The 25946-nt window shown below is 46.7% G+C and overlaps 6 protein-coding genes across 6 annotated transcripts, besides 5 other annotated features; 2 read left to right on the top strand and 4 right to left on the bottom strand.

Moving 5' to 3' along the window:
- Positions 1-2093: 2093 nt before the first annotated feature.
- On the top strand, positions 2094-3594 carry NFIA_005180 (uncharacterized protein; the record flags this gene model as incomplete). Its single annotated transcript, XM_001259052.1, has 2 exons — positions 2094-2949; positions 3212-3594. 2 exons carry the CDS (start codon positions 2094-2096, stop codon positions 3592-3594), a joined length of 1239 nt encoding a protein of 412 aa, XP_001259053.1.
- Positions 3595-5454: 1860 nt separating this feature from the next.
- NFIA_005170 (WD domain protein) lies at positions 5455-9141 on the bottom strand (the record flags this gene model as incomplete). Its single annotated transcript, XM_001259051.1, has 4 exons — positions 5455-5524; positions 5604-6418; positions 6467-8106; positions 8163-9141. The coding sequence occupies 4 exons, from the start codon at positions 9139-9141 to the stop codon at positions 5455-5457; spliced, it is 3504 nt and encodes a 1167-aa protein (XP_001259052.1).
- Positions 5695-6192: a microsatellite.
- A 1954-nt stretch (positions 9142-11095) lies between the features above and the next one.
- NFIA_005160 (uncharacterized protein) lies at positions 11096-11635 on the top strand (the record flags this gene model as incomplete). The annotated part of the gene is made up of 2 exons (XM_001259050.1): positions 11096-11198; positions 11376-11635. 2 exons carry the CDS (start codon positions 11096-11098, stop codon positions 11633-11635), a joined length of 363 nt encoding a protein of 120 aa, XP_001259051.1.
- A 1093-nt stretch (positions 11636-12728) lies between these two features.
- On the bottom strand, positions 12729-14170 carry NFIA_005150 (putative glycosyl hydrolase, family 18; the record flags this gene model as incomplete). Its single annotated transcript, XM_001259049.1, has 4 exons — positions 12729-13050; positions 13097-13703; positions 13753-14045; positions 14094-14170. The coding sequence occupies 4 exons, from the start codon at positions 14168-14170 to the stop codon at positions 12729-12731; spliced, it is 1299 nt and encodes a 432-aa protein (XP_001259050.1).
- A 6049-nt stretch (positions 14171-20219) lies between these two features.
- On the bottom strand, positions 20220-20894 carry NFIA_005140 (5'-methylthioadenosine/S-adenosylhomocysteine nucleosidase family protein; the record flags this gene model as incomplete). Its single annotated transcript, XM_001259048.1, has 1 exon — positions 20220-20894. The coding sequence occupies one exon, from the start codon at positions 20892-20894 to the stop codon at positions 20220-20222; it is 675 nt and encodes a 224-aa protein (XP_001259049.1).
- A 396-nt stretch (positions 20895-21290) lies between these two features.
- Positions 21291-23298, bottom strand: NFIA_005130 (GMC family oxidoreductase; the record flags this gene model as incomplete). Its single annotated transcript, XM_001259047.1, has 2 exons — positions 21291-22843; positions 22908-23298. The coding sequence occupies 2 exons, from the start codon at positions 23296-23298 to the stop codon at positions 21291-21293; spliced, it is 1944 nt and encodes a 647-aa protein (XP_001259048.1).
- A 1116-nt stretch (positions 23299-24414) lies between these two features.
- Positions 24415-24456: a microsatellite.
- Positions 24435-24480: a microsatellite.
- Positions 24458-24493: a microsatellite.
- A 201-nt stretch (positions 24494-24694) lies between these two features.
- Positions 24695-25939: a mobile genetic element.
- The last annotated feature ends 7 nt before the right edge of the window (positions 25940-25946 follow it).

Below are 25946 nucleotides of genomic sequence, written 5' to 3'. Positions count from 1 at the left end.
ATGTGAATTGAGGGAAGATTGCAAAACCAAAGCAAGTTTCTGCTGCTTTATATCTTCCAGCGACCCTGACCTGATGCGTCTTGGTTTTCGAAGTATGAAAAGGCTGCTATGACAGATGCGGTTAGTTTGACGTCAGCATTGCAGAATCCACTTTTCTCTCGTCCTTTATTGGACAACCGTTAAAATAAAATTAGCCGTTACCCCGTGGATGCACTACTGGTTTAGAAATACTTCGTAGCATATACCCATGAAGTCCGGGAGTCCATAGGTATAGATGGGATGTTTGCCTGCGGGACATGCAGAAGGTTTATGGTCTACCAATAAGCTGAGCTATTCTGCAATTCAGAGTTTTAGAGTCTCTTGCTGCTATGACACTATGTCTCAGAAGTTGTCTCAGCTGATTCAAGCATTTCAAGGGCTATTGACATGGTCAAATCGACCACCTAGGATATTGATTCACTAAATCCTAGAGTATATTTGATTAAGCTGGGATAGATTGGCAGAGCCAGACCATATATATGTGTTTACTACATTTATACGGAGTAAGTGGTGTAGATTGGCCTCACGCCATTAGCCTGGGCGCTTGTCCGCTTGAGAATGAACACAAGCAGGTGGCCCAGCTATTGATTGGCTGGGGCGCAAACATGAGGGCTTTTACTAAGCCTGGACACATACCACTGCCTAGGGTGTATGGCATGGAACTTTCTTCGGACATATTTTGGAACCATATCGACTGACGCCCATCTAGAAAGGGGTAATGGAAGGAGTGAAGATATCTACGTGGTGGTCATGCGACCTGGCGGTATACCTAAGCAGGCAGGAAAGTAAAGCTCTAAAGAGAGGCCGCCTCACTAAACTCTTGGTAAACCCCTTATGAGGCCTGTTATGTATTAAGGCATATAGACAATGGTAGTCATCTCACCAAGCTCTACTTCATTTACTGCTTTTCAATTAATTCCACTATAAGCTAGAGCTCCTCTTTGGAAAGTTAGCCGAATATTAGTCAAGCACAAGGCCAAAAGACAAACATTACCGCGAGATGCCTGCCATCTCGCGCATCAGTACCTATAATATAGCGCATTTGATAGGGTTACTTAGATACCGTCCATTCGGATCTTGTTCAGTTGCATCCTACTATGAAGAGGAGCATTTCTGAACCCAATGGGTCAGGGAAACAAACCAATATTACACTCACTGGGCATCCTTGCAAGAACACCTGTTTGTAGCTCGTGGTTTGCGAGTTATATCATCGCATGGCTTCCTAGGTGTCTAAGCTTTGAGAAGTGACAGCCAGACCGTGTAATTATTGAGGCGGTCTTTGTGGGAGACTACCATGAGCATATAAAGAGATCTCTCAGCAAAATGGAAGTTAGCAGGGCAATTGAGATCATTCAGACCAGAGTATATCATCAAATATAGGTGAGCAAAAAACATACAACAGCATGTCTATGTTGGTGCTCACCCGTCCCAGCGTCTGCTCCCTCGCCGCTTTGCCGCCCAAGTTCCGGCACCTTCAGGTGAATATTCAGGTGCCTGAATATTCTGCACTCAAGCTAAAGAAGTCACATTTTGGCAAATAGGCATAAAACCCATGATGTGTCCATCTTACTCCATCTCAATTCCTTCCTCCATACTCCATACTCCAGGTTAATCGGACAATATGCCACGAAGAGATCCATTAGCAAAGTTTGACGACTGCGTGATCGATCTCAAAAGATTTGATAATAAAGAGATCAAAAGAGCGGTTCTTCCACGAACATCCAAAAAATATGAACGAAGTCTGGAAATTTTCGACAAGTAAGTCCCCTGAAGCTACAGAGGCTCGCCGCTCATCCTCTCCAGATACCTAAAGGGGCACCCCGACGCCCGCTGTCCCCCAGATATCCAAACATATAAAGCCTTTTTGGTATATTATGCAAGTCGCACAACAGGTCGTATTAAGGGAAAGCCTACACCAGAGACAATTGAAGGTTTTCGCCTTTTTTTTGAGACAGGTCTGGCTCGCATGAGGGGTTTCAGTGTCCCAAAGAGCGTGTCTACTACCATGAAGGAGGTATGCATTCTTATGCCCCATCTAGCTCTACACCTAACAAATGTCAAAGTGGATCAGATCAGACATGAAGAACGAAGTTTCTCTTGCAGTAGATGCTGAGATGCCAAGAGATGGACTGTCTCCAAATGATTTGACAATTCTCCTAACACAGCTCTGGTGTCGGGACTTTAAGGAATACCGCGGCAAGTATGCCGACCGGAGTCGGGTACAGCTTACCGCATCAATATTACTCTATTGCTTTACTTCTGCTCGAACCGGAGAGGTGCATGAGTCAACAGCGCGTCGATCTATTTCCCGGCAGAAGGATAGCTGCGATGACAAGGACAACAGCTATGGCAGCATGCTACAAGGTCCGTATTCAGCGATCCATATTTGGCGGAAGCCTTGTGAAGCTGAGCATGCACAGCATTTTACCCTCACCATCGAGCTGGTCGATGGCATTCCGATGTTGGTGTTGACCTATGCTCGGCAGTTCGTAAAGGGGTATTGGAGAATGAGAAAGTGGGAACCTCCAATCCATGCTTTCTACGAGGTGTACAAGGAGGAAGTGCCACTCTTTTTTAACCTACTTTTGTTTATGCTCCCGTTGTTTTCGGCTGACCGAGCTTTCCGCCATTACAAATCTTACGCCGAGATCCTTGACGAACTGGACTCCATCAAGCCCTGTGACTTGGACTCGCAAAGTAACCACGTCATCTCCAGGATTCATTTTCGAGAAGATCTCTTGGATACTCCCGTTTTTAGGCCACGGAATGAGCTGGATTGTGAAAAGTCCACTGGCAGGGCGAGAGGCGCTGATTCCTTTGGAAAAGAGTTTGCTGCTCTTGGGTATCGGAGCGGATATGAGAAGAATGTTACTGCCCGTGCCTGTCGACGGTGGTCCCTCATGGAAACTGGTAAAAGATATGCTGATCTAAAAGGTGCTGTCTGAGTCACTCACATGTCGCAAATAAGAAATATTCCCAGGCAGCTCGAATGAAGCATGCCTCACACACAGAAGCACGGACTTTTGGCCGATCATATGCGCACCCGTGTGCGAAGTGGATGGACCCGCAACCTACCTGAATATCGCTTCCCGCCATGAGCATATCCAGAATCGACGCAGCATGGGCGTGCACCGTAATCCAAACTTATGACAATCTCTACCGGCCAAAGCAGAATTTGAATTTCAGGAACGAGAAGACGTCATAGCCCTTGATAAAGAATTCGAGCGTCTTAGCACCCAACTTGCAAAGGCCGATACGGAAACTAAGAAGGAAATTCAGTTACAACGACGTCGAGTACAGGGGCAAAAGGATAAACTGTATCTTGAGGAACTTAAACGACAACGTGTCCAACAGTGTACTCAAACCGGAAGCGTTTATGAACAGACCCTCTTCCACTACCGCCGACGAGCTATGCCTGAGCGGGACCTCCTCGCTCATTGCCAGAGAAGTCGAAAACTATACGAAGCCCAGTCGGACTGGAGGTCATGGAGGCGTTGGAAGCAATCTGCAACCAGTATCATCAGGTTGCCTATCGATCGGGTCTACAACCAGTAAATGGCACATGCGTTTGTCGTCAACCAATAGATAGGTAAGTATTCCCTCTTCATATGCACAACCCTTGCTGACTCTTTAGGTTTCGTCCCCATCGCCGATGGCTTCATCTCTATCGTTGCTACAAAAGATGCTTCGTCAAATGAGTGACGATGATTTTGCGGAGTTCTGCTATGAGTGCGGCCTGTGGTTCAACAATCAGAATGAATGGCATCAGCACTGTCAGGATCACCTCAGCGAACCTAGCGAACTACTTCGCTGTGATCCGATTATATTCCGGAATTGCCCAGTCAAACCTGGCTACTGCCCTTTCTGTCTGGGTAACACGAGCCTAGGGCCAAGTCGACAGATGGAGCAGTATCTCACTTTAGCCACCTATCCGGCGAGTTTCATTGCCGGCACCCCGCATGTACACAGGGATGCGGGTCCTTGACAGAGCTCGCATGCCATCTTGAAGATGTCCACTGCTATAAGCCTCCTCGGGGAAAGAAGCGATCGTTGGAATCATGAGCGCGTGTGGTGACCGATGTTGTGCTTGGTATTCGTATATTATATTGTTTGTCTAAATGATCTTGGATTTTCTTTTCAGCCAAATAGCTCGTACCCGTAGTTCTTGTGGACGACTGAATGATAGCGAATAGGAAATACTAAAGCCCCTTAATCCCTCATACGCCTCCGCTGCCCTGCAGATGTAAGATGGTGACTGAAGTTAACTGCGTGCCATTGACTATACTTAGAGGCACATAAAGAACTACAATTTCCTGTCTTCACCGCAGAATTCCCGCCGGCTGACATGCCATGGTATTCTCGACTTTGCTCCGCCCCTGTCACGACGTAACCAGCAGTAATTCAGGAGCGCGTTCACTGGGCATTCTGGTCCATTTCTTTTCAAGCGGTTGGAAGATAAGCGATATCTCTTGTTCCTGGCACCACATATAAAAAACTGCATTACCCAGAAGAGCTGTTTCTTTATCCCGAATCCAACATGCAGTTGTTGTCAGTGATTGCAATTGTTGTCGCCAGCGCTTCTGCAATGTACAATCCGGTAAAACTCATAGCCTGGGAGGAAAGCGATTGCCAGGGGAAAAAATTTTCTATCTCCCTCTTTGACAACATCGGTTTTGCACGGAATCTCTCCAACGCTTTTGTATCCCGCAGTTTCAAGCTCTCTCGTCCACTCCAATGCCAGGAACAGCTTGATATTTCCGTAACGCGTGAACTTGATACATGGTTCCCAGATAAGGACCAGGCTGACCAGCTGTCCTTCGACAGCCCGTCATGTGACCATTTCCTCCAAAGCTATTCTGCTCTTAATGGGAGTGCAGAATGTCACAATACACCTGAGTTTACTTGCCATCGGTTGTGGATGAACCCTGGCCTCTAAGTCGATCATTTTTGCCATGCGGAATCTCTTCATCTTGAGCTATGAAGGAAAGTGAAGGTCAAAGTCGGTTTCGCCCAGATGTTACATACTCCATCTGCTACAGACGTGTTCGAAATCACTTTCGTTGTCGAAGACATCTGTATTGTTTTCCAACCCTAATGCCAAGCCAGTATGTGGATTACGCACTTTTTATGCAAGTATATACGCCTGTTTTGTATAGTAAATAAAAGTCACATGAATACAGTACACGGAACATGCTGGTATGGCGATAACAGAGTCTAGAATTCCTCACATGAAATCTTGGCCACACCTGGTCGAAAGAAGTCGAAAGATCGCGATCATTCTACTACCAGAGCAGATAAGATATAGTGCTCAGTTCTTCCAGGCCCTCCGTCTAAAAAGAGATTTGAAAATATAAGAGAGTTGTAACTACCTAGAAAATGTGATTATATAAACTCTGCCGTTTCTGCACCCAAGTGCTATAGCACCATCTTTGACTGTTGAAGCAGTGGGCTGATAGTCTGGAGGGAGCCATAACTCCCTTTGACCCTGTATAGTAACCCAACGACCTGCCTGCAAAGATAGCTCAATATTTGTTTTAGAGGAATCTGACAAGAAGCTTTCGTACCAGGCTTGGATATTAAAAGATCCCCGGTTAGTGACAAGGTAGGGAAAGGAGAATTCAATGTCATTAACATAACCGTCAGTACTTATGGTGTGCTTGAGGGCGCCTGTACTGGGATCCCAGAGCTTGAGGGTGGCGTCACCGGAGCCAGATGCCAGCAGTCGGCCATCTGCTGAGAAGGCCACCGACCAAACTGAGTCTGAATGGCCCTCCAGGGTGTGCTTGAGGGCGCCTGTACTGGGATCCCAGAGCTTGATGGTGTTGTCCCAGGAGCCAGACGCCAGCAGTTGGCCATCTGCTGCGAAAGCCACTGAGTGAACTAAGTTTGAATGGCCCTCCAGGGTATGCTTAAGGCCGCCTGTACTAGGATCCCAGAGCTTGATGGTGTTGTCCCAGGAGCCGGACGCCAGCAGTTGGCCATCTGCTGAGAACGCCACTGACTCAACTGAGTTTGAATGGCCCTCCAGGGTATGCTTAAGGCCGCCTGTACTAGGATCCCAGAGCTTGATGGTGTTGTCCCAGGAGCCGGACGCCAGCAGTTGGCCATCTGCCGAGAACGCCACTGACTCAACTGAGTTTGAATGGCCCTCCAATGTTTGCCTATCAGGACTCCAGCTTTCTTCTACCCTTGGGCATTGTTGTATCCAATTAGGCAGCTCTCCTTCAAACCTCCTCCTAATTATTGCCAACTTTGGCGCGAAGATCAGCCCAGAACAATAGATCTGCAGCGGGGCAATATCTGCTATCTGACTGATCTTCAGGATAAACCGCTGCGCATCATGCAGAAATTCAGATATCCCAAGATCGCTTGCATTGTCCTATAACTCTCAGTTTAGATATCGTCGGAAGACCAGATACCAACTTACCTGCACTACTAACTGTAAAGTACCAATGCATCCCAGAACTTCTGACACAATGCCTAGCATGCTCATCACCTCCACCCAATGAAGGAAATGATTATCGAGGAATCCCAAGATATTATCAATCTGGCTCATGGGATCTTTGCTTCGTGCCAGATGGCGGGTCCAATAACGACACGAATACTGAAGCTCTGGTGGCAAATAGTGATTGATAGACTGGGTGTCAATATTTCTTCGCTCTGTTCCATAGTTTTGGAGATTGCACATATTTTTTTTCAGCTGACCATTCATGACGGAAAGACAGTGGGTTGTTAGTTTTTGGTCTATTTGCTTCTCATCTACCCAGAATGGAGTCTTCTCACGAGTGTTGGAGTCAAGAAGAAAGTCACGAAATGATTGATGAAAGAGCCTCACTGGCAGCATCTCGTTATTTGGCACGTGCAAGACCGAGTGCAGCGAATTTAGCCTGGCATTAATTGAAGATTTAGCAATCCCCGTGAGCTTCCAGAGGGCCGTGACGGAGAGTGGGCTCTCAAGAAGGATAATCATTCCAACAACTTGTCGCACACCCTGAATCACTTGCTCTCGTCTTCTCCCATTATAGTTGGAAACAAGGCGGTCCAGTACTGGAAGGTACGTTCCATCCAGCTTAGACTCTTGGCTTTGATATTTGAGGATCTCAGTGAGACACTGCTCTGGGTCCAAATTATGATCTTCAAACACACGGCAGATGGTGGCAGCAAAAATAAATAGTGGCACCGACATGGTAAGCAGGGCTTGGATGTCAGGCTTTCCAGGCCAGCCCATAGAAAGAGCGCGCTCCTTCCTAATTTTGGCCAGCTTGTGTTCGAGGAACAAGGATATGTCGCGTTCTATTATTGGCTCGGGAATCTCATGAAGTATCAAATCCTGGTGGCTATGTTTAACCGTCTGAAAGCCTAAGTGGATGGGTAGTTCAGGTCGACTGGTAACGAAAAATCGCAAGGGTGCATAGTTTGACTCCTGAACACGTGGTAATAGTTCGAGGATGACTCTGATATCGTTGTCATTTTCACATTCATCTAGCGCATCAATCACAATCACTAGAGGTGAGCTCTGATTTTTTGGTTGATTCAAGCTGTGGAGTGGTCGGTAAATGAGCTCGTTAAACTGCTCCTTGAGTGGTTTGGCGGAAATTCCTGGATTATCCCTGATTACCTGTAAGATAGCAGGGCGTATTTCTGGGATTTTGGTAAATAGCTGCTTTGAAATAGTTGTGAAGAACCGAGCTGCTTTGCCACGATCTCCGCCACCTCTCTTGAAGAAGAAGCTCGCCGCCAATAGCCCTCGCTCTTTAAAGGATTTGGCCACAGTTCGCGATATTGTGGACTTGCCAGTCCCGGCCAAACCGTTGAGCCAGAAAATACATTTTCCTTCGGGTGAGACAGCCCATTCTTCAATATTAAGAAGAAGCTCCTTTCTGGTTCCCGGGAGACATTCTTCTTCGTGTTGGTCCATATACGTTCCAAATTCAGCTCCGTCAGCGACCGGTAACTCCTTCAGGTCGATACTTTGTGCCATAGCATTGATTTCCCTAGCCGATGCGCTAGTAATTGAATGAATATGATCAACATTCTTCGATACGTTGTGCAGTTGGTTCTGGATCCCTGTCAGATAACAATTATTAGACATGATAAGATGATTGAAAGTAACTAGAACGAACCGTCCAGAACTTCACAGGCTTTTCGCTCGGCGTTTACCCTCTGAGGCACAATTTGATATAGAAGTTCTTTTGCATATGCTGCTGCCACCATTGCAGCATAGCCTTGCCATTCCTTGCTTTTGTGCGAGTCGGCATAGTCACAGACGCCACGAATGACCAAACAGGGGAAATGGTTCATCAGTCCAGCTGCTTCCATTTCAAAGCATAAGACATCTTGCTCTGCCGCCAGCTTGTCACGGAATATTGCGTCTTTAATCACTTTATTCCCAGATCCTATCAAGCCATAATGGATAGCAGGATCGTCCTCATTCTCAGTTCGCTCGGGTCGAAGAATCAACTTTGAATCATCACAGAGCTCGGCACAGTTTACCCCACTGTCTGGCACATGAGTAAACTGGCTTTCATAAAGCCTGTCAATTTCGGGAGGTGGTCGTGTATATTTTCGCTTCAGTCTCTTGTTGCTTTCAAGCACAGTTTGTATGCTCTCCTTCAACCGATGGCCCTCCTCCTCATACTGCGCTTGGAGCCCAGACACGGCCGCACGCAAGATCGGCGGCGGCTGGTTTAAGGACCGTGTTTGATGGAATTCTTGCCCTTGTAACTCCTTGCCAAAGTCATATTGAAGCAAACCACCACGTCCATTCCGAGAGGAGCTCACGACAACGTCGCCAAGACGTATGTCCCGTTTTGTTGGAACACCCCCACCAATCCCAACCATTAGCCCAAATCGGATGTTTGGAAAGCTGTGCAACATATCCCTAGCCACCCCAGCTGCGGATGATGTTCCATATTCTCCGTCTGGTAGAACCGCGATAACCACCTGATGGCCCCCGATTTCTCCCAGGGTGTAGTGATTATTATCATTTGGCGAAAGTGTTTCCGGTCGGTCATGCTTCTTATCGAGAAAAGCTCGGGCAGCGACGTATTCCGTCTCCAAGGCAGATATCCAACCGACAGTATACTGCTCTGGATGTGACATAGTGGACTTGAAGGATGATGGTTAACGGCAGTGGTTTGAATATCACATTGTGATAGACTGTATTCGTTGTCTTTCGCCTGAAAGAAAAAGGATACAGTGGAGTGTATTCGTAGCATCAGATCTCAAGTACATTTCACGTGAGAAGAGGGGTATCAAAAAGTGAGGCTGTTGGGCACAGCACATATCATTGGCTTGTAAATGTGGACGATGCGGGGGAGCGGCCAAAGTCTCCAGGGGTAGGGGCATACTGCGGAGTTGCCTCCCAATAGCCGAAAGGTTGAGATTAGGATGCGTCTCGGCTGTTGAAGGGGCTCTCCATAGTTCAACGGAAGGAAATGCTGCTGAGAGAACCATCGTATCATTAGTACCATGGAATCGCCGTACGGGGGTAGCCAATACTTCTTTAAATCGTAATGGGCTACCGTGGGAGGGCAGAACCTCGGATAGGGCTATCGGGCGTGGTGTATGTAATAGTTGAGATTTCACGGCTTGATGATAAGCATTGAATACTGTTCTTCCTGCAGTAGTAGTCAAAGCTAACTTAGGTGTTGGGTAACTGGATAAAGGCACCGAAGTTGCCAGGCTGTCAAAGTGCCTCTGGACAGTTACATTGTTTGCACCACAGAACATTCTGGAAGACGTATCAACCAATACCGAATTACTTGTATGATACAATCAGGTGACCCGTTATCACTTTACGGGCCAAAAATACGAAAAACACATAATCATGCATAGTCCCTATACAGCTTGGCGTGGCTTGGCAACTAGGGTTCAAGAATTATATCTTAGAGTATACCTCAGAAACTGAAATCGAAAGACTCTGTATCATAGTAGGATAGTTTAGTTTATAGTTGTGGTTACGCCTCACAAAGTCACAATCACCAATCCCATTGTATCTGTGAGCAACACTCCTCATATCATGAGTCTGATTGTCTGAATATACTTGCGTCTATGTAACTTACTTATAAATAGTGCAGACGCTTTGTTAAATTCTTAATCAAGCCCTGTCACCTCAGTCCTCAGGCCCTCAGTATCTAAGGTTCGTCTCAACCGAAAAGGCCACCACGGCTACCACGTGGATGTGGTCCGAAAAGGCTAGGCTGGCTAGCACCGCTACCACGTGGTGCTGGTGGCGGTGGCGGTGGCTTTTGGCGATACTTCGTTAACTGTGTGTCTGTGATGCCTGGCCCATCCATGTCCCCCTTGATCTTGAAGACAAATGACGCGCCCCTTCCAGTTGTGTGCTCGCAGGTCCAACCATCTCTTAAACGCCAATGTTCGTCGAACAAGGCAGCGTCCAGGCTTGACCGACGCGTATCCGGGGGCAAAAATGTTTCCAGCTTAAATCGAGCAGGGCGATCGCGGCAAGACCCAGCTGAAACATTCGGTAAGTATTTGAAGAATCAAAAGGATCATTTTCTTACGCATTGGCAATCCCATTCTGTCGGCTGGTGAAAGCTTGAAACTAGGATATTGTGTTATGGGGCAGCTGAGAGTTTAAATAAGGAATTATACCTAGTAGGCTCCGATATTCGATAGAACTTACTCTCGAAGTTTTGTGGTCAGATGTCGCATAAATTATGAAGACCTGAAATTTGCCAGCGTTACACAAACAATCCCGCTACATATTTAACCTTCATCATCAGGTCAGGGAAGTGTTCATCCAACATACGCCTTCTCCGTCCAATTGAGATATAAAGGTGGCTCCGTCCGCAACCAGCATAAGGTATAAAGAAAATAAGCTCAACGACTCAAGTTCCAATATGGCAAGACAAGGAAGAGCTAGGAAGGCCTTCAACTGTAAGCTTCAAACCCTAGCCAACCCCCAACCTATTCCTGAGACGGAAAGCTCAGGAACAACACAGGGCTCAGAATGGCCTTCAGTAAGCTCTGACTTCTGAGACCGAAAAAGCCAGCAGCAGAAGTCCAACTTGGAGCAAGGTCAGCCGTCAAAATGCCGGGTGCAGAAGTTCTAGTTGGAGCAAGATTGGCCGCGCTGAGTACACAAACGCCAGCTGATGATCACAATAACAATGATGACTCTTACGATGAGGACGGTGAGTACAAAATGAAAGACATACCACAAGATGAAAGACAAAAAGGAAAAACAGAAAGGGCAATGGAGAAGACAGCAGCAACAACTACAAAGCGTGAAGCTCCAGAGTCAATCAAACGCATCTATAGAGATGTCACACCCCATGTTTTGCAGCTCTTAAAAGATCCTGCAAATACAGGTGCCCAGCAGGAGGTAATGAAAGCTCAAAAACTCATCACCAAATATTATGATGACCTCCAAGAACCTGTGAAGCGCGAGGAACAGTTCGATATTATACTCTCCCTTCTTGTACACGCTGGCAAGATGCGCAATAAACTTCCGAAGAATGCGGATGGAAGGCAGAGGCAGAGCTATGAAGCCATGGCATTGATCCTTGAGAAGACTGCTGCCCACTTTGATTGGCCGAAGGATTGGCGCTTCGCCAAGAGAAGTGTGTAGGTCTCCTTCATGGATGTCAGGTAATACACGAGACTAGCTTAGCAGAGTAGTCGACGATATTCAATGATATAGGATATTGTCATCAGCCAAACGACTGTCTGGTGTCGGACCCATGACCCTCACCTGCAAATTTGCGGGTGAGACCCTCAATCTATCAACACTGCTGTTCTTCCACAACTCTCTACTATATAAATGCCACTTTGATCCCTTCCCACTTATTTATTTCTCTTTTCCATTGTGTGTCATTAGCCCTTACTCTTCACTGGAGATACCAAACCTATGCAATTATGAAGTTTTCGAGAGAAGTGATTGATCGCATTTCTTCTTTCATTCCAACCCTATCTCGAGGTGATTTCTTATCTAGTTTGGGCCTGAAGCCATGGGAGTCAGAAAGACGACAGATGTTACTTTGGTCAACAATTTTCAAAAATAACCAATGGCTTACAGAGGTCACAGAAAAAGATAATGCAAGGCTGGTATTGATCGGCTCTCGACTTAGCCAGGTTTCATCCCAAGAACAGCAAGGGGAATGTAAACATAATTACATGACCCTCTGTCTTTTGGATGGCACTGGAAAAATACCAACCTGGGAGCTGTTTGAGAGTTCTTTACACCAGCATACTTATGATCCTTCATCAAACGAGGTTCGTTTCACTTCTGGAATAAGGTTGAATGTTCATAACCTATCCGACCCTTATCTGTCCGCACTACGAAAGGATCCACAACTACGAGAGACGCCCGCTCTTATCATCTCTGATGACGGAATAAGAGAAATTATTTCTTTTCATAAAGGAAAGCCGTGTACGCAGTATTCCTTTTATGGAGGAAGCTGTATTCAAGACCTTGGCTTCTCAAACATTCACGGAATAGGAGGGAAAGGGTGGGCACTCGAGCTCCGTGATAATGGTGTCAGGTCGGTGGTTATTCTAATGTCAATATTTTATGATCTCAGGCACGTGATGGGGGTTGTCTGAATGCCTAAGTCATGATATTTAGCAGGAACTCATTCTTGTCACATAGTACATGCAATGTTTCAGAGTAGAAGAGTAGAGGATCCTCACCACCACCACCCTAACTATATCACCGCTTCGAATCAATGACACCTGATCCCCTTTACACCCGCCTGCATGGCCTTTAAATGCTCCCAGCTTAGGGTATCGTCACCCAGACTCCAGGCCATCACCACACCTAGCTTTTCCGTATCCACAATATCCTTGAACTTGCGCTTAATGATGGCAGGCGTGTCCCAAGTCCAGAAGAGGTTGGCCTGGTCATCCCAGTAGTACTGTCCACCAGCCTGTTCATCTGTCTTGCCATTCTTGCAAGCACGACGCCATGAGCCAATGACTGAGATGCCTTTGCACTCACCATAATCAGACAGACAGCTAGCTTGGCAGAAGTTCTTACTGCTCCCACTTTTTGATCTTGTTAGCTATAATAGACAAGGGAAAGAGCACATACCAATAGCCATACTGACTACAGCATAAACCTTCCGGACACTTAGTCTTCTGAATAAAGCCACAGGCTCCATCTGTAGAGATTTTCAGGTTTTCTGGAGCAGGCGCCATAGTTCTCTTCTCAAAAGTTAATACTCCAGATGTACCTGCATCTGTACCATCTGAATTCTCTAGAGCCACTACTGCACATCCAAGCGGGTGGTTATCACAGTCTGAGTTAGGATCTGTCATAAACCACTTAGCATAGTAAGCAAAACCTAAGTTAATCTTCGTAGTATCAAGGCTAATCTCTTCATAGGCCTTAATCGTGTTGAGTGAGCCCAAAACACTTGTGTGGTGGTTTGTGACTTTATCACGGCGGTTCATAAGATCATATGACATGATATTCACCATATCCACAGATGGCCAGATCTTAGGACCTTGCTCCTTAGTAAAAGCGACCATATCAGTGCATTTACCAGGAACGGCGATTGAGAGGATCTTGTTTCGACCAATGGCTTGACGGATAGCTTGCAGAAATAGAGGGTAGGTCTCAATTTCACTAGTCTTCTGGCTGTCAGGAACTTGCCTGTAATCGTCTCCATTGCCGCCAGGGTACTCCCAATCAATATCTAGACCACATCATCAGCGTTATGTAACACTTATTATCTAGATACTCACCGACGCCATCAAAGCCCAAGGAGTTGATCATATCCGCAACATTGCGTGCATAACGTGTGCGGGATGCTTCATCTTTTGCCCCCTCAGAGAAACCAGAGGTATCACCCCAGCCCCCAATTGCAATCATGACTTTAGTGTCAGTTCCAAAGCGCTTGCGCATGGTTTCAACAGGCTCAAAGGGCGTAAACTGGGCAGGGGCATCGGAATTAAACATAGTAGAGTTTGCAAAGGCCATGATCGCGTGGGTTATGCCCTGGGTTTGGTCCAAGCCTGGGAGATCGATGGTGTGGTATCTTAAATGTTAGCAAGGGTTGCTCAGTTAGATGCATGAAGGCTCTTACTCATCGATATACATGGCAAATCTCAATCCCACCACATACTGGATGACAACAGCGCTGATGAGGAGGAATTTAAGCATTGTGTGATGCATTATATTGAGTGGAGAAGTGAAGACCTAAGCAAACAACCCAAGATGTTGTAGTTGCGTGGTAGTATATATACCGTACGGCGACTTAAACAGCCACACCCATTAGTGTGGACGCCTACCTGATGGAAGGGCTGCTCCAGGGTACCCAGTATTTTCTGGATACACTAGACCTAGCGAAGTGTAAAAGATGTTCCCAGATGTTGAAAGGCTTCAGCTCGTCTCTCAATAGGCAAGACCCTCACCATTAACAAGGCTTCATTTTTAATTGTACTGTGATCAGGAGCCAAGCGCAGGGTGGGTATTATAGCACTTAGCTGGATTAAAGGTATATAATAAGCACAGAAGCTCCATCTCAGGATAACATCAAAACTATTTCTATGTCTAGGCCAAAGCTTGTAAGCTTGTTGCAACTTGTCAAGCTAATGCCATGCAGTTTCACTGGCGTACCACAGAAACAAAGCACCTACAGCACCTCAAAAAAGAAATTTCATTTCTCAAAAGTCGACTTGAGATTGAAGATGGGATCCGTTCAAGAATGGTGCAGTTAGGTACAAACTTCTGCCATAGCTGCGGGTCTACTACTCCCCAAAAGCATCTGTTGCAGACAGCATGCTACCACTTTCTGTGTCGAGAATGTATAGACGCACATAGGGCTATAGACAGACAACACAGTGATCCACCAAACACCAAGCTCGCGAAATGTCCAATATGTTGGGAACCGCTGAGATGAACTCTTGAGATCAGTTATGAGACAAATGTTTAGGAAGATCTCGAATTCAAGGTCAGAACCACAGAAGGACCATCTGCATTCTGCCACCGTGCTTCCAATGCATGAAAAGATTCCAATATCTCCTCGACTGATTGATGCTAGAAGATTGTTGTGAGTACTGAGTATACTTCAGGCAGAGGATAATTTCCCAAGAATAACTTGCCTCTGCTACAATTTCTGCGTCTTCTTTTGTGAACACGACCAGATCAGTGACTGCTTCATGACTTTCTAATAAAGTGTCCATCCATTCATCTACTGCTCTCAAGTCCCATTGCCCATCTGGTAGTCGGAGAGAAGGACAACCACTGACGATGTGTTCAACTTTGTACCTAACAGCAGATGATGAACGTTTATATCCGCGATGGGATAGCAGATGGGACACCGCCAGAGGATTGATGTATCTTGATGAAAAATATAGGGCTATGACAGTTTCTTTCTTTGACCAGCGGTCATGTCTTCTGTGCCTAGGATGAGATGTGAGCACTGTCATTGGAATCACAGGCATGATATTCTATATGAAGCATACATGCACATTACCCCATTTATTCTCATAGCTAGAGATCTATTTATATGATTAAATGAAAGGTGTCATACCTATGGATATTACAGCTTATCTTCTACTTATTGACTTTGGGTAATATACGTCATTCTATGATTCTCCACTGTCAGCTTGTTGCTAACAGAAGATATAGTATTGCATTATGTCTATGCCACACACCTTATTCACTGGGAAAAGAAGAAAAGACAGTGTTTAGCTCTAGTCTATTGCCTAACAACAAGGCAAGCTCAATTTTAGACAACCATCTCTCAGCACTGCAGTTCCAGAATGTATGCGTCCTTCTAGAGAATACTGCGTACTTTCTTGTCTATTTAACCTCCGGTCCGCGCAGTGGGTTGAATATAATCTAAGAATTTTATACTAGCAGCCTCCCAACATCCTTTTGCCCTTAATACCTGTTACATCCAGGAGGCTGGACTCAATGGATTCCAGCGGAGAAGCAACAACTCAATGGTCCCATAGCCTACTCCGTGGCTGCTGCACACCCTTCAGTACAGGTATGTGGCCGAGAGACTTGTCTTGTTCATTATTTGACCAGAGATGCAGCTATATATGCTTGCTGTCTCCCATGCTGCCTTTTTGGGGAAACGCTTTCCCGGCTCGACAGCCCCCAACAAGAAGACAGCAGGTGCTGTGAGTGCAATGCAAATGTAGAGTTCCAAGTATTTGTGATGTCGATAAAGTGAAGAAGCTAAAGTGAATATCAGTGCTGTCAGTTTTTGTGCCTTGGCTTCTGTGGCTTACATTGGATCTTGATGGCAAGAAAAAGGACCAAAATACGTGACCGCCTGCAAATTACAGGCTCAACACATAGTGATTGTGTCAAGTCTCTCTGCTGTCCCTGTTGCGTTCTGGTTCAGCAGGATAAGGAGATCCGAGACCATCAAGAATGCTTGATGAATGGATATCAGCGAAATGAGGAAATGGTGCGCGTATGAAGCTACAGTAGGATGCATGAATGGCTGCTCATACCAGGCTTAGCATGTTTCATTAGTTAGGTCCTTCTTGATTCGCAAAAGGATTTGATTTCAACCACATAGTAATCTATCTTGGCACCTTATACTGATGGTTGATTTGATCTTAAGCGAAAAATCAAGGAAGAAAAGAAAAAAAAAAAAAAAAGCCCCTTGCAGTAGCTGATTCATTTATACCCCCGATTTGCGAAAACAAGGACCTTCAAGACCCCTTCTGTGTAGGGTATATTCAGAATTACCCCTCGAGAAAAGTCATGCTTTGTAGCAGTCGTCTCTTTTTCTTGGCTGATAAAGTTTTGCGGTTGTAGAGCTTTAATTTGCCTGTCACGGAAGAAACAGTATTGTGATTGTAGGAGTTTGTGGGAGATGAAAAGTTGCTTAATGCGCCTTGCTCGGAATTCTAACCATGGCACTCCTTGCAGAGGTTCAGTGACATTCACTGTGATGTTTCCAACTTTAATCTCATCACAATCGCCAACTCTTTCATGTGTGTATCCACTCTTCAAACAAGCAAAGAAGAGTTGTTGCAGTGCTTTGGGTGGTTCTTCATCTCTGCCAAAGTTTGAGAGAAGTAGCATGTGGATTTGTTTAGTTTCCCCTGAGGAACAGACATCACTAAGGCAAGAGCCAATTAGAGCAGGCCTGCCACCTAGTTCTGTCACTCTATTGAGCCAGTCCTCTTTTGAAAAAATGGCAGACTATAGGAATTCGGCCTGTTGATCACTCGCACTAGGTTGGAGACTGGGGTCATGCGATATTACCGAACCCGACCAGACCCCTAATCGTCTACTAGAGGCGCATGACCCGAGTCCCTTAGAAGGGAGCGGCGTTCCAGTATATGAACTACCTTGTTCAAGAAGAACTGGCTGTAAATATGCATATATTGGATGCAGCTAGCATAGTCTCTACTGCTCATGACCTACACTCATTCTTAGCACTGTCAATCTATAATGGTCATCTGTCTTTCATGTCATATGCACTAGCAGGCTCCATATAGGCTCCCATGGAATGACTTCCCGTCCTTCTGTTTAATGGGGAAGATTATCGCCGTGGTATCCAGGGCCGACAAAATCTCGTATGCATACCAACATACGAGTGGCATAGTTTTGATGGATAATCGGGTTTGCTTTAGCCGCCCTACCCTTTTCTAGGAAAATGAACTACCACAGCACCAACCTTTTTTCCCTTCTCAATGTCTACATACGTGAGACGCGAGGCGAATAGGAAATTCCTCCATGTCCAGTCAACCTCTGCGGCATTTCCGTCCGTGTCCCGCACAGTAACTTTAATACCACTCATATTCTCTATAGGCACCACAATCGTATTATGTAGTCGTCCGACATAAGGGCTTTTCTGGAAAACCGCACCGTGAGAGGACGTCTCAGGAGATACTTACAACGACTTCATCTAATGATTATTAGGCGCGGTCATAGACATATTCGGGTATTCCACACCTCTTGATAGAGCCTCTTCGCTTCCTTTATCACGGGCGCAAATTCCTCTCTAAGATCGAACCTCGTCGCAGGGTCAGGAGACTCGGAGCTTGCTATAACCTTATGAGTCATTTCCACTATCGCATCTGCACATGGTCGTAGTGTATCTGAAGGTGATAAGGTTCTGACTGGATTGTTTAGTGATATTGACATTTCCGACATCCTGAGCGTATCCCGCTAGCGGCGCATATGTCGTCGGAGCTAATCGTGCCCCAACACTGTCAGTTACCTTGAGAGTCCATTTTAGGTATGTCTGCTTACAGTCCTTCCAGTGTTGGGCCTGGGAGTAGAGCTTTATCCGTGGATTTGTTGTGGGGATAAGCAGAAACGGAACATCGCGCGATGTTTTATCAGGGAAGAAAGGCCTTCCTAGTGAGGGGCTGTTGGGAGTTGCGCCCACATGCTGACGAAAGAAGTTCTGGTAGTCTCGTGACAAGCATCAACGGAACTAAACAATGCCGTGACCTCCACATTGCGGTGAGTAAAATAAAAGAGAGATCATGATAGATACATTAAAAGCAAATGGATTGCTGAGGGAGCTGGTTGGCTTTATACTGGCTACATGGATTCTGAAAGGAATGAATGAATGAATGGATTATTCCTCCGGCTGTGCGCAGCCTAAGGCTGCATGTAGCCTCCGCGCTGAGTATGCTGAGTCATCTACCTAAGCATGTGACAGATTCTGAAAGGTGGTGTTAAGGAGCCGCAAATATCACTGATACCTCAGGAGTTGATCAGCCACATGTGCACTGCCACAAAAAGCTGCTTGTCCATTCGCCGCCACCCGGCCTCCATTGACACAGACGACGGACATGTGGGTTTCTCCAGTAGACTTGCTGCGGAAGCATCTGCTCTTCAATCTGGAAGTGTTCCTTTTTTCTGGTTCGCATCATAGACTGTGGTGTCGAGCTACCGCGCAATGTCAAGGTGGCTCGCTTGCAGTCAAGTCAGGCAAAAACGTACGGTTTTCTAAACCAAAATACAACGAGGGGAAACAAGTCAATCATTTACTTCCCAAAGGAAGAGGAATCCGGGAATGGATCTGGTGAGAAAGCTTGATGCACAATCGCGACATATATCGATAGACGTGGGCCAGTTTCCTGGTGGGATTCGAAAACAGCAGTGTCCTTAACGGTTACAACTTACGTGCATCACCAGGAAAGCCATCCTCCTCCATACAAAACATGTGCTGGTCGTCGTATCTATCAGTCACGGCCTGATGTTGGGCACTTGAAAGGAGGCATGGCCGCATGGGGTGTGTGAAATAAGCGACTTCAGGCCGCCATCCAGCGTGTTCATTGCGCTTAGACAGTATGGCCGAGTTGGAATTTCACCTTAGAGATGCTCACTGCTATTCACTTCCAGGGGGAAGAAAAAGACCTTGGAACAGCCATTTGTGGATTGTTGCCCAAGGGGCAGAAGGCAACAAGGCTGAAAATACCAGACACAACTATTCCCTCATGATTGGTTGATATCATGTCCAACCAGAACCCATATGAGCCAATCATTCAGGGGAGCACTGGATAAGCACCGCCTTCGCACCTAAATTGCTCAGATAATGAGTTACTCATATGATGCGAAACTTTCTTTTCTCCAGGTAGGACCATTTCGCATAATGAGTATTTTTGAGAAGTTGGGTGCGTGCCATTCTGGGCCTGACGAAGGATCATAAGGCACATTTGAGAGCTTAATAGTATTTCATCCATTGCTGGAAGGCTGCAATTGAAGCCAGAATCTGATTATGTTAGGAGGGCCTATGGAGGTTGCAGACTGTGAAGATTCCAGAATTGTACCAGAATTGTAACATTTGTTAGTTTATAATACTGAACGGAATATACGCAGTTGTCAATTGTCATTACAATGAATACTAGTTCATGCCATAACCTCGTATGGCCTTGCTGCTCATGGACAATGGAGTTCCTGGGTATGTCAGCCCATGCAGGCACAATGTCAGAAATTCATGGAGTTGGCTGTATAAGTGCCACCATTGTGAATGCTCTTGCCAGCGATGAAGTTGCCAGTAAAGACTTGATGCATTGACAACAGGGGAGGTGCACCATGATGATGTCCATCCGTAGTTGGCCTCTTTGTTGGTCTCCATATCTTCAGTATACCTTTTGTGCAAGCTGCTGCTGTCGTGGCTGCATAATGTTGCCATCCTTTATTTTTATGGCTATCTGCATAGTCACACACCCCTTTTACCACGATGGTTGGTATATTCTCCCACAGTCCAGCCCCTTCCATTTCAAAGGCGATAACATGTTCCTGTGTAGCGATGCGGTCTCGATGTTGGGCAGACTTTATGACCTGGTCTCCGGAAGCTATTGCACCAAAATATATCCTCGGATCGTTTGAGATTCTTGGGGTTTTCTGCATTGAAGAGGGTGACAGTATTGGTTCGAATTTGCTCTTCGAGTGTAGCCACTTTGGTTTGTAGACTTGATATGAAGGCTCCGATGTCCTGGTTCTGTCTGCTGAGATTGTCCTGTGCTGTGTTTTTGCGAATGAAAGTATCTGAGTACTGTCGTCCAAAATCTGATTGAACAATCTGTGTGCTGATGACGATATCCCCCAAGGTAATTTCCTCTTTTCCACCGTCTACAAAAGGCACACCTCCACAGATGCCGACCAACAAGGCAAGACGAATATGGGGGAAACTTGAACGCAGATTGGCTGCAACATTGGCAGCTGACGCCTTTCCCATATGAGACATATGGACTAACACCACATGATGCTGGCCCAGCCGACCAATGGTATAGCTATTAGTATCTCCGTCAGATTTCTCGTAGTGCTGCTGTTCTTGCTCCCAGAAATGATCAAATAATGCCATCATGGCGTCTGCCTCAAGGCTCAAGGCGCAGATAATGGCAACTTCAAACGCAGTACAGTCTCGAGTTCGATTGTGAGTGTCAGAAGACATAGTCAACTATAGTCAGGGACTTAGCACTTGCGATCAGACAATCAACTGTGATAATAGGGCAGCGACTCAGATGGCCAGTGCAATTGCACAAGAAAGGAACAGAAGAATTAAATCAGAATCACACTGATTACCTTTAGAAGTGGCTCAATGTTCGGGGCTGGGAATGACTAGATATTTATTATTTAACTATACAACAATCGGGCTCAAGAGGGATTAACGTAAGACAGTATCTTACTTTTCTCTGCCAGGATGGCGATTGCTACCCCGCATGCGGCTGGTCTCAACACTTCAAATCATCTCTCTCCCGAATTGAGGTATCTACCTTGAGATGACAAAATTGACTTGAATGCCATCACTATATCCAACTTCATGCTTCAATAAAATCATCTATATCAATCAAGAGATAGCAGCAAGCTCGCTTAGAATCTCATCAGCCGCCTTCTCAGCTACCATGTAGGTAGACACAGCCGTGAAAGTACCCGGGATCTTGGGGTAAACGGAAGCATCAACGACACGGAGACCAGAGACGCCACGGACACGGAACTTGGAATCCAACACGGCCATGGGGTCGTCGTCAGCACCGATGGGACAAGTGCAAGAGGCGTGGTGGCCCCACGCGGCGTCCTTGACGTAGTTCTCGATGTCTTCCTTGGAAGTGACGGCAGCACCAGGGAGAACCTCGGTGACATTGACGAGTTGGCGCTTGAAGGCGTCACGGGCAAGCTCGATGGCTTCGTAGAGGGCAGTGAGATCGGCATCATAGTCGCCAACACCGGTGTCGAAGTAGTTGAAAGTAATTTTGGGGACGTCGAGGGGATTGGCGGACTGCAGGGCCACGGTACCGGCGGTGTTGCGGGGGTGAGCCTTCAGGATAGCCCATGTGAACCAGTTGTGTTCATCGGTGGCGTTGATGCTGTAGTCGGGGAAGTAGCCACGGAAGTTGACCGGGCCACCGAAGCAGAAGATGTCGAAGCTATCATCGGCAGTCACGGAGCTCTTGTACAGCATAGTTGCAGCGAGACCGGGGGACGAGTAAATACCGCGGTCACCGAGGATAGGAGTCTCCCATCGGTTAATGCAGGGGTCAGCCTCATCGTGGATGCTAAAGGTGCAGCCGTTCAAGCAGGAGAAGTCCTCCTCGATCTTGCCCTGTACGGAGATTTCGTAGTGGTCCTGGAGGTTGGTACCGACACCGGGGAGATCCTTGATGACCTTGATACCAAACTTGTTCAGCTCATCGGCGGGACCGATACCACTCAGCTTGAGGATTTGGGGCGAGTTGTAAACACCGCCGGCAACGATAACCTCACGGGAAGCAGTAGCGGAGCCAGGAATACCGGCAGAGGCGGTCTTTGACAAGGGGCTAGCCTTGTAAAGATGCTGGCCATCGAGGAACTCGACACCAGTAGCACGAGGCGGGTCAACAGTTTCATCGAAAGTCACCTTGGTAACATGGGTGTTCATGCGAACATCAAGAGGGTACTTCTTGGTGCCGTCGGTGTTCTTAGCATCCCGCACGGCAATAATGAATTCACGAGCACCATTACGGTGAGCGTCATCGGTCGAGATGGGGATTTGATAGTAGCCAGAAACGGTATCACGGGTAGTCGTATCAGCATTAGCATCGCCAGCCAGCAGGGTGGCAATGTTGATGACATTGTCAGTCAGGTTACCAAGAGCAAAGGCACCACCGGTAAGCATGCTGAGAAGTTGTGGGTCCTCGAGGACAATGCTCAGGGGAGCGGTCTCGGTCTGGAGCCATCCATCGTAACCATGACCCTCCATTCCGGGGAGCAGGTAGTGGTTCCTCTCCAGTTTGGCAAAGTACTTGCGCATATTGTCAGGCGACCAAGAGCTGTCGCCAGTCAAGGTTGAGATGTATTCAAAGTCGGAGTGGTGGGGGTAGACAGCAATCAAAGCATTGTGGGCAGTACATCCTCCGAGGGTACCTAAAGTGTGACAATACATTAGGATCTTTAGAACTGTTTTTCAAATTGAAAGTATCTTGCATACCAGTACGAGGGTAGAGTGTTCCCATCAGTGTCGAGCCTTCAGGAGGGTTCAGACCAGTATATAGTTCGCCACTGGGCGTTTCGTAGGTAGTCTTGAAATCACGAGCCTGGCGCTCATCATCGGCATAGTGGTGAACGAAGAAGTTCCATGCGAGCTTCTCATCCTCAGAGGCTCTGGCCGAGTAGGCAGGGATGGTATAGTTGAAGGTTTCACCCTGGTCATCACCGGCTTCAAGCAGCAGAGTCTTGTGGCCAGCCAGAGCGAGGCGAGCTGCCAGTGGACCACCACCAGCACCGGAACCAACCACGACATACTCGTAACCGGTGATATTGACGGCCTTGGCGACGCCAGCAGTGGCGGCCAATAGGCCAAAAAGACGAGGAATAATCATCTTCAAGATAAGGAATGGCTATGAGTGAGTGGTGAATCTAACGTGCCGGGATTCCATCAAAGCTTATATATCATGGTGGAATTTGTTTCACCCCTGAAATACCATAGTCCTGATAATCCATTCTGGCACTCCCTCAATTTTCCACTCTCGCTAAACGCCGTTGAAATCCGTTGAAGTTGTTATGCCGCGGCTGTGGGGAGACTCTCGCTCATGGACTTGTGGATAGGGTCCACCCGCCGACAGCTCGTGTCTAGCCCGTTTCAAGCAGCAATCCCCGAACCATCGTCAATAAGTTTAATTTGTACTCTGCAGAGCTCACCTGCCATCCCTGTTGATCTTCAACGGGGATCCACATCAGGCGTCGGTGATTGGTCCATTCGAGACCAGAGTAGGATCCGAGCACCCTCTATGGGCTGGTGGACCTGCTACACCGGGTTGGCCACTGGGTGGTATCGAGGGAGTTTGCGGAGCACTTGAGTTTCTTGCTCAAGGCGACGAGAAGGAAGGTACTAGGGAGTCGGTAACACCTTCAGGACCCTAAGCCCCAGGCCCCGGGCCCCTTTGCGATTGCACAGGATGTAATCTCCCCATAGGTTCAATGATAGACTTAGGCCGTCCGATGTCCGATTGTTCAGCGGTCTCGAATTTCGTCGACTGGCTGTGAGTGGGAATTTTTCCCATGCGGGCACGCTATCCTGTATCGAAACTAGAGCCTGGTCAACCATGTGAAAATACCTGGAAATAGCTGCGAAAATATTGACTAGTATGGAGTCAACAAGCTGATAGGTCAGTTGTGCCAAGAGGTTGCGGACAAGGTTTTTTCAGGGGCGAATCCTGCTGGCCAGATTCACTCATTCTTGAATTGGAAGAGTCATTGACTACGCTAACTATCTTCTCTCTTAGTTGATTCAGGTCTTGCTTTTTAGGGGATTCATGGCCCCTGAGTTGGAACAATCAACACAGCACGTAAGAAATCATCTGGCGAATCTCACAAGAGCCTTGATTCTCGACCACACAACAGAATCACTAGTTCCTTGGAGTCCTTCCACCGTCACAGATGCCCGGGACGCAATAGCTACTATCCTCAAACATAGCCAGCAATTCTTCCTGCCACCAATCCTTACCATCTCTAATCCTTATCACCTCAAATCCGTACCACTTACCACCTCCAATCCTTACCACCTTCAATCCTTACTGTCGGAACATATTCACTCTTGCCACTATGGCCATGCCAATCATTGGCATTGCCTGTGGCCTGAGTATGCGCGCAGCGCTACTCATGTAACGTAATCAACCACCGAACCGCGGATACCACCGAACCGCGAATTTTCGCCGCTCTCTCAAAATATTTGAATACACAAGTATCAACGCGTGCTATCCCTATCAATTTATATCAATGTCTCAATCCAAAGAGGCCCGCATGCAAATGGCCATTTCTGCATATAAAAATCAAAAAATTAAATCAAAATCAAAAGCTGCTGAGGTATTTGGGGTTCCTGAATCTACCCTTCGTGAGCGGCTTGTTGGGGTCAAACCACGTACAGAAACACGCGCAAACGGCCACAGAATGACAGTTATTGAAGAGAAATCTCTTGTTAAGTATCTCCTAGATGCAGATAAGCGAGGATTCTCAATTCGGCCTGAGTTTTTGCGTGGAATGGCACAGATTCTGCTGCGAGCGCGTACTCATGATCCTACTACAACCCTTGGTGTCAACTGGGCATATAAGTTTGTTAAACGCCATCCAGAGCTGTGTACAAAATATAACTGACGCATATCTTATCAGCGTGCAAGGCAGGAGGATCCAAAGGTTATCAAACAGTGGTTTGAAACTGTACGCGAAACTATCCAAGAGCATGGTATACATGAAGATGATATCTGGAACTTTGATGAGACTGGCTTCGCAATGGGACTCTGTACTACCTCAAAGGTTATTACTGCAGTGGAGCGCAGTGAGAGACCTCGCAGAGTTATCCAGGGGAACCGCGAATGGGTCACAATCATTGAGTGTGTGAGCTCAAAGGGGATTTCTATACCACCAGCAGTTATCTTAAAGGGGAAAGAACATCAGGCTGCTTGGTATCAAGAACCTAATATCCCCCTGGATTGGAAGCTTACAAATAGCACCAATGGCTGGACAACAGATGAGATAGGTCTTAAGTGGTTAAAGCATATCTTTAACCCTTTTTCTAAACTGCATTCAACTGGTGCAAAGCGGCTACTTATTCTTAATGGCCATTCAAGTCACCAAACTGCGGAATTTGATGATTTTTGTAGGGAGAATGCAATTATCTGTCTTTGTATGCCTCCGCATACATCTCATCTTCTTCAACCCCTAGATGTTGGGGTCTTTGGGCCAGTCAAACGCGCATACGGAAAACTAGTTGAGGGGATGATGGTGGCCGGGAACAACCACATTGATAAAGAGGATTTTCTACACCTTTATCCTCCTGCACGCGAAGCAGTCTTTATCCAAAGGAATATATGCAATGGCTTTGCAGGAGCAGGTCTTAAACCATTGGATAAAGACCGGGTTCTTGAGAAAATCACCTTTCAACTTCGTACGCCAACACCACCACCACTTCTTACTGATGGCTCAATCTCATCTACTTTTCAAACACCTCAAAATCCTCGCCAACTTAATCATA

The sequence above is a fragment of the Aspergillus fischeri genome, genomic scaffold (assembly GCF_000149645.3).
Source record: "Aspergillus fischeri NRRL 181 1099437636265 genomic scaffold, whole genome shotgun sequence".
NCBI lineage: Eukaryota > Fungi > Ascomycota > Eurotiomycetes > Eurotiales > Aspergillaceae > Aspergillus > Aspergillus fischeri.
This window is presented reverse-complemented; position numbering and strand designations above follow the sequence as displayed.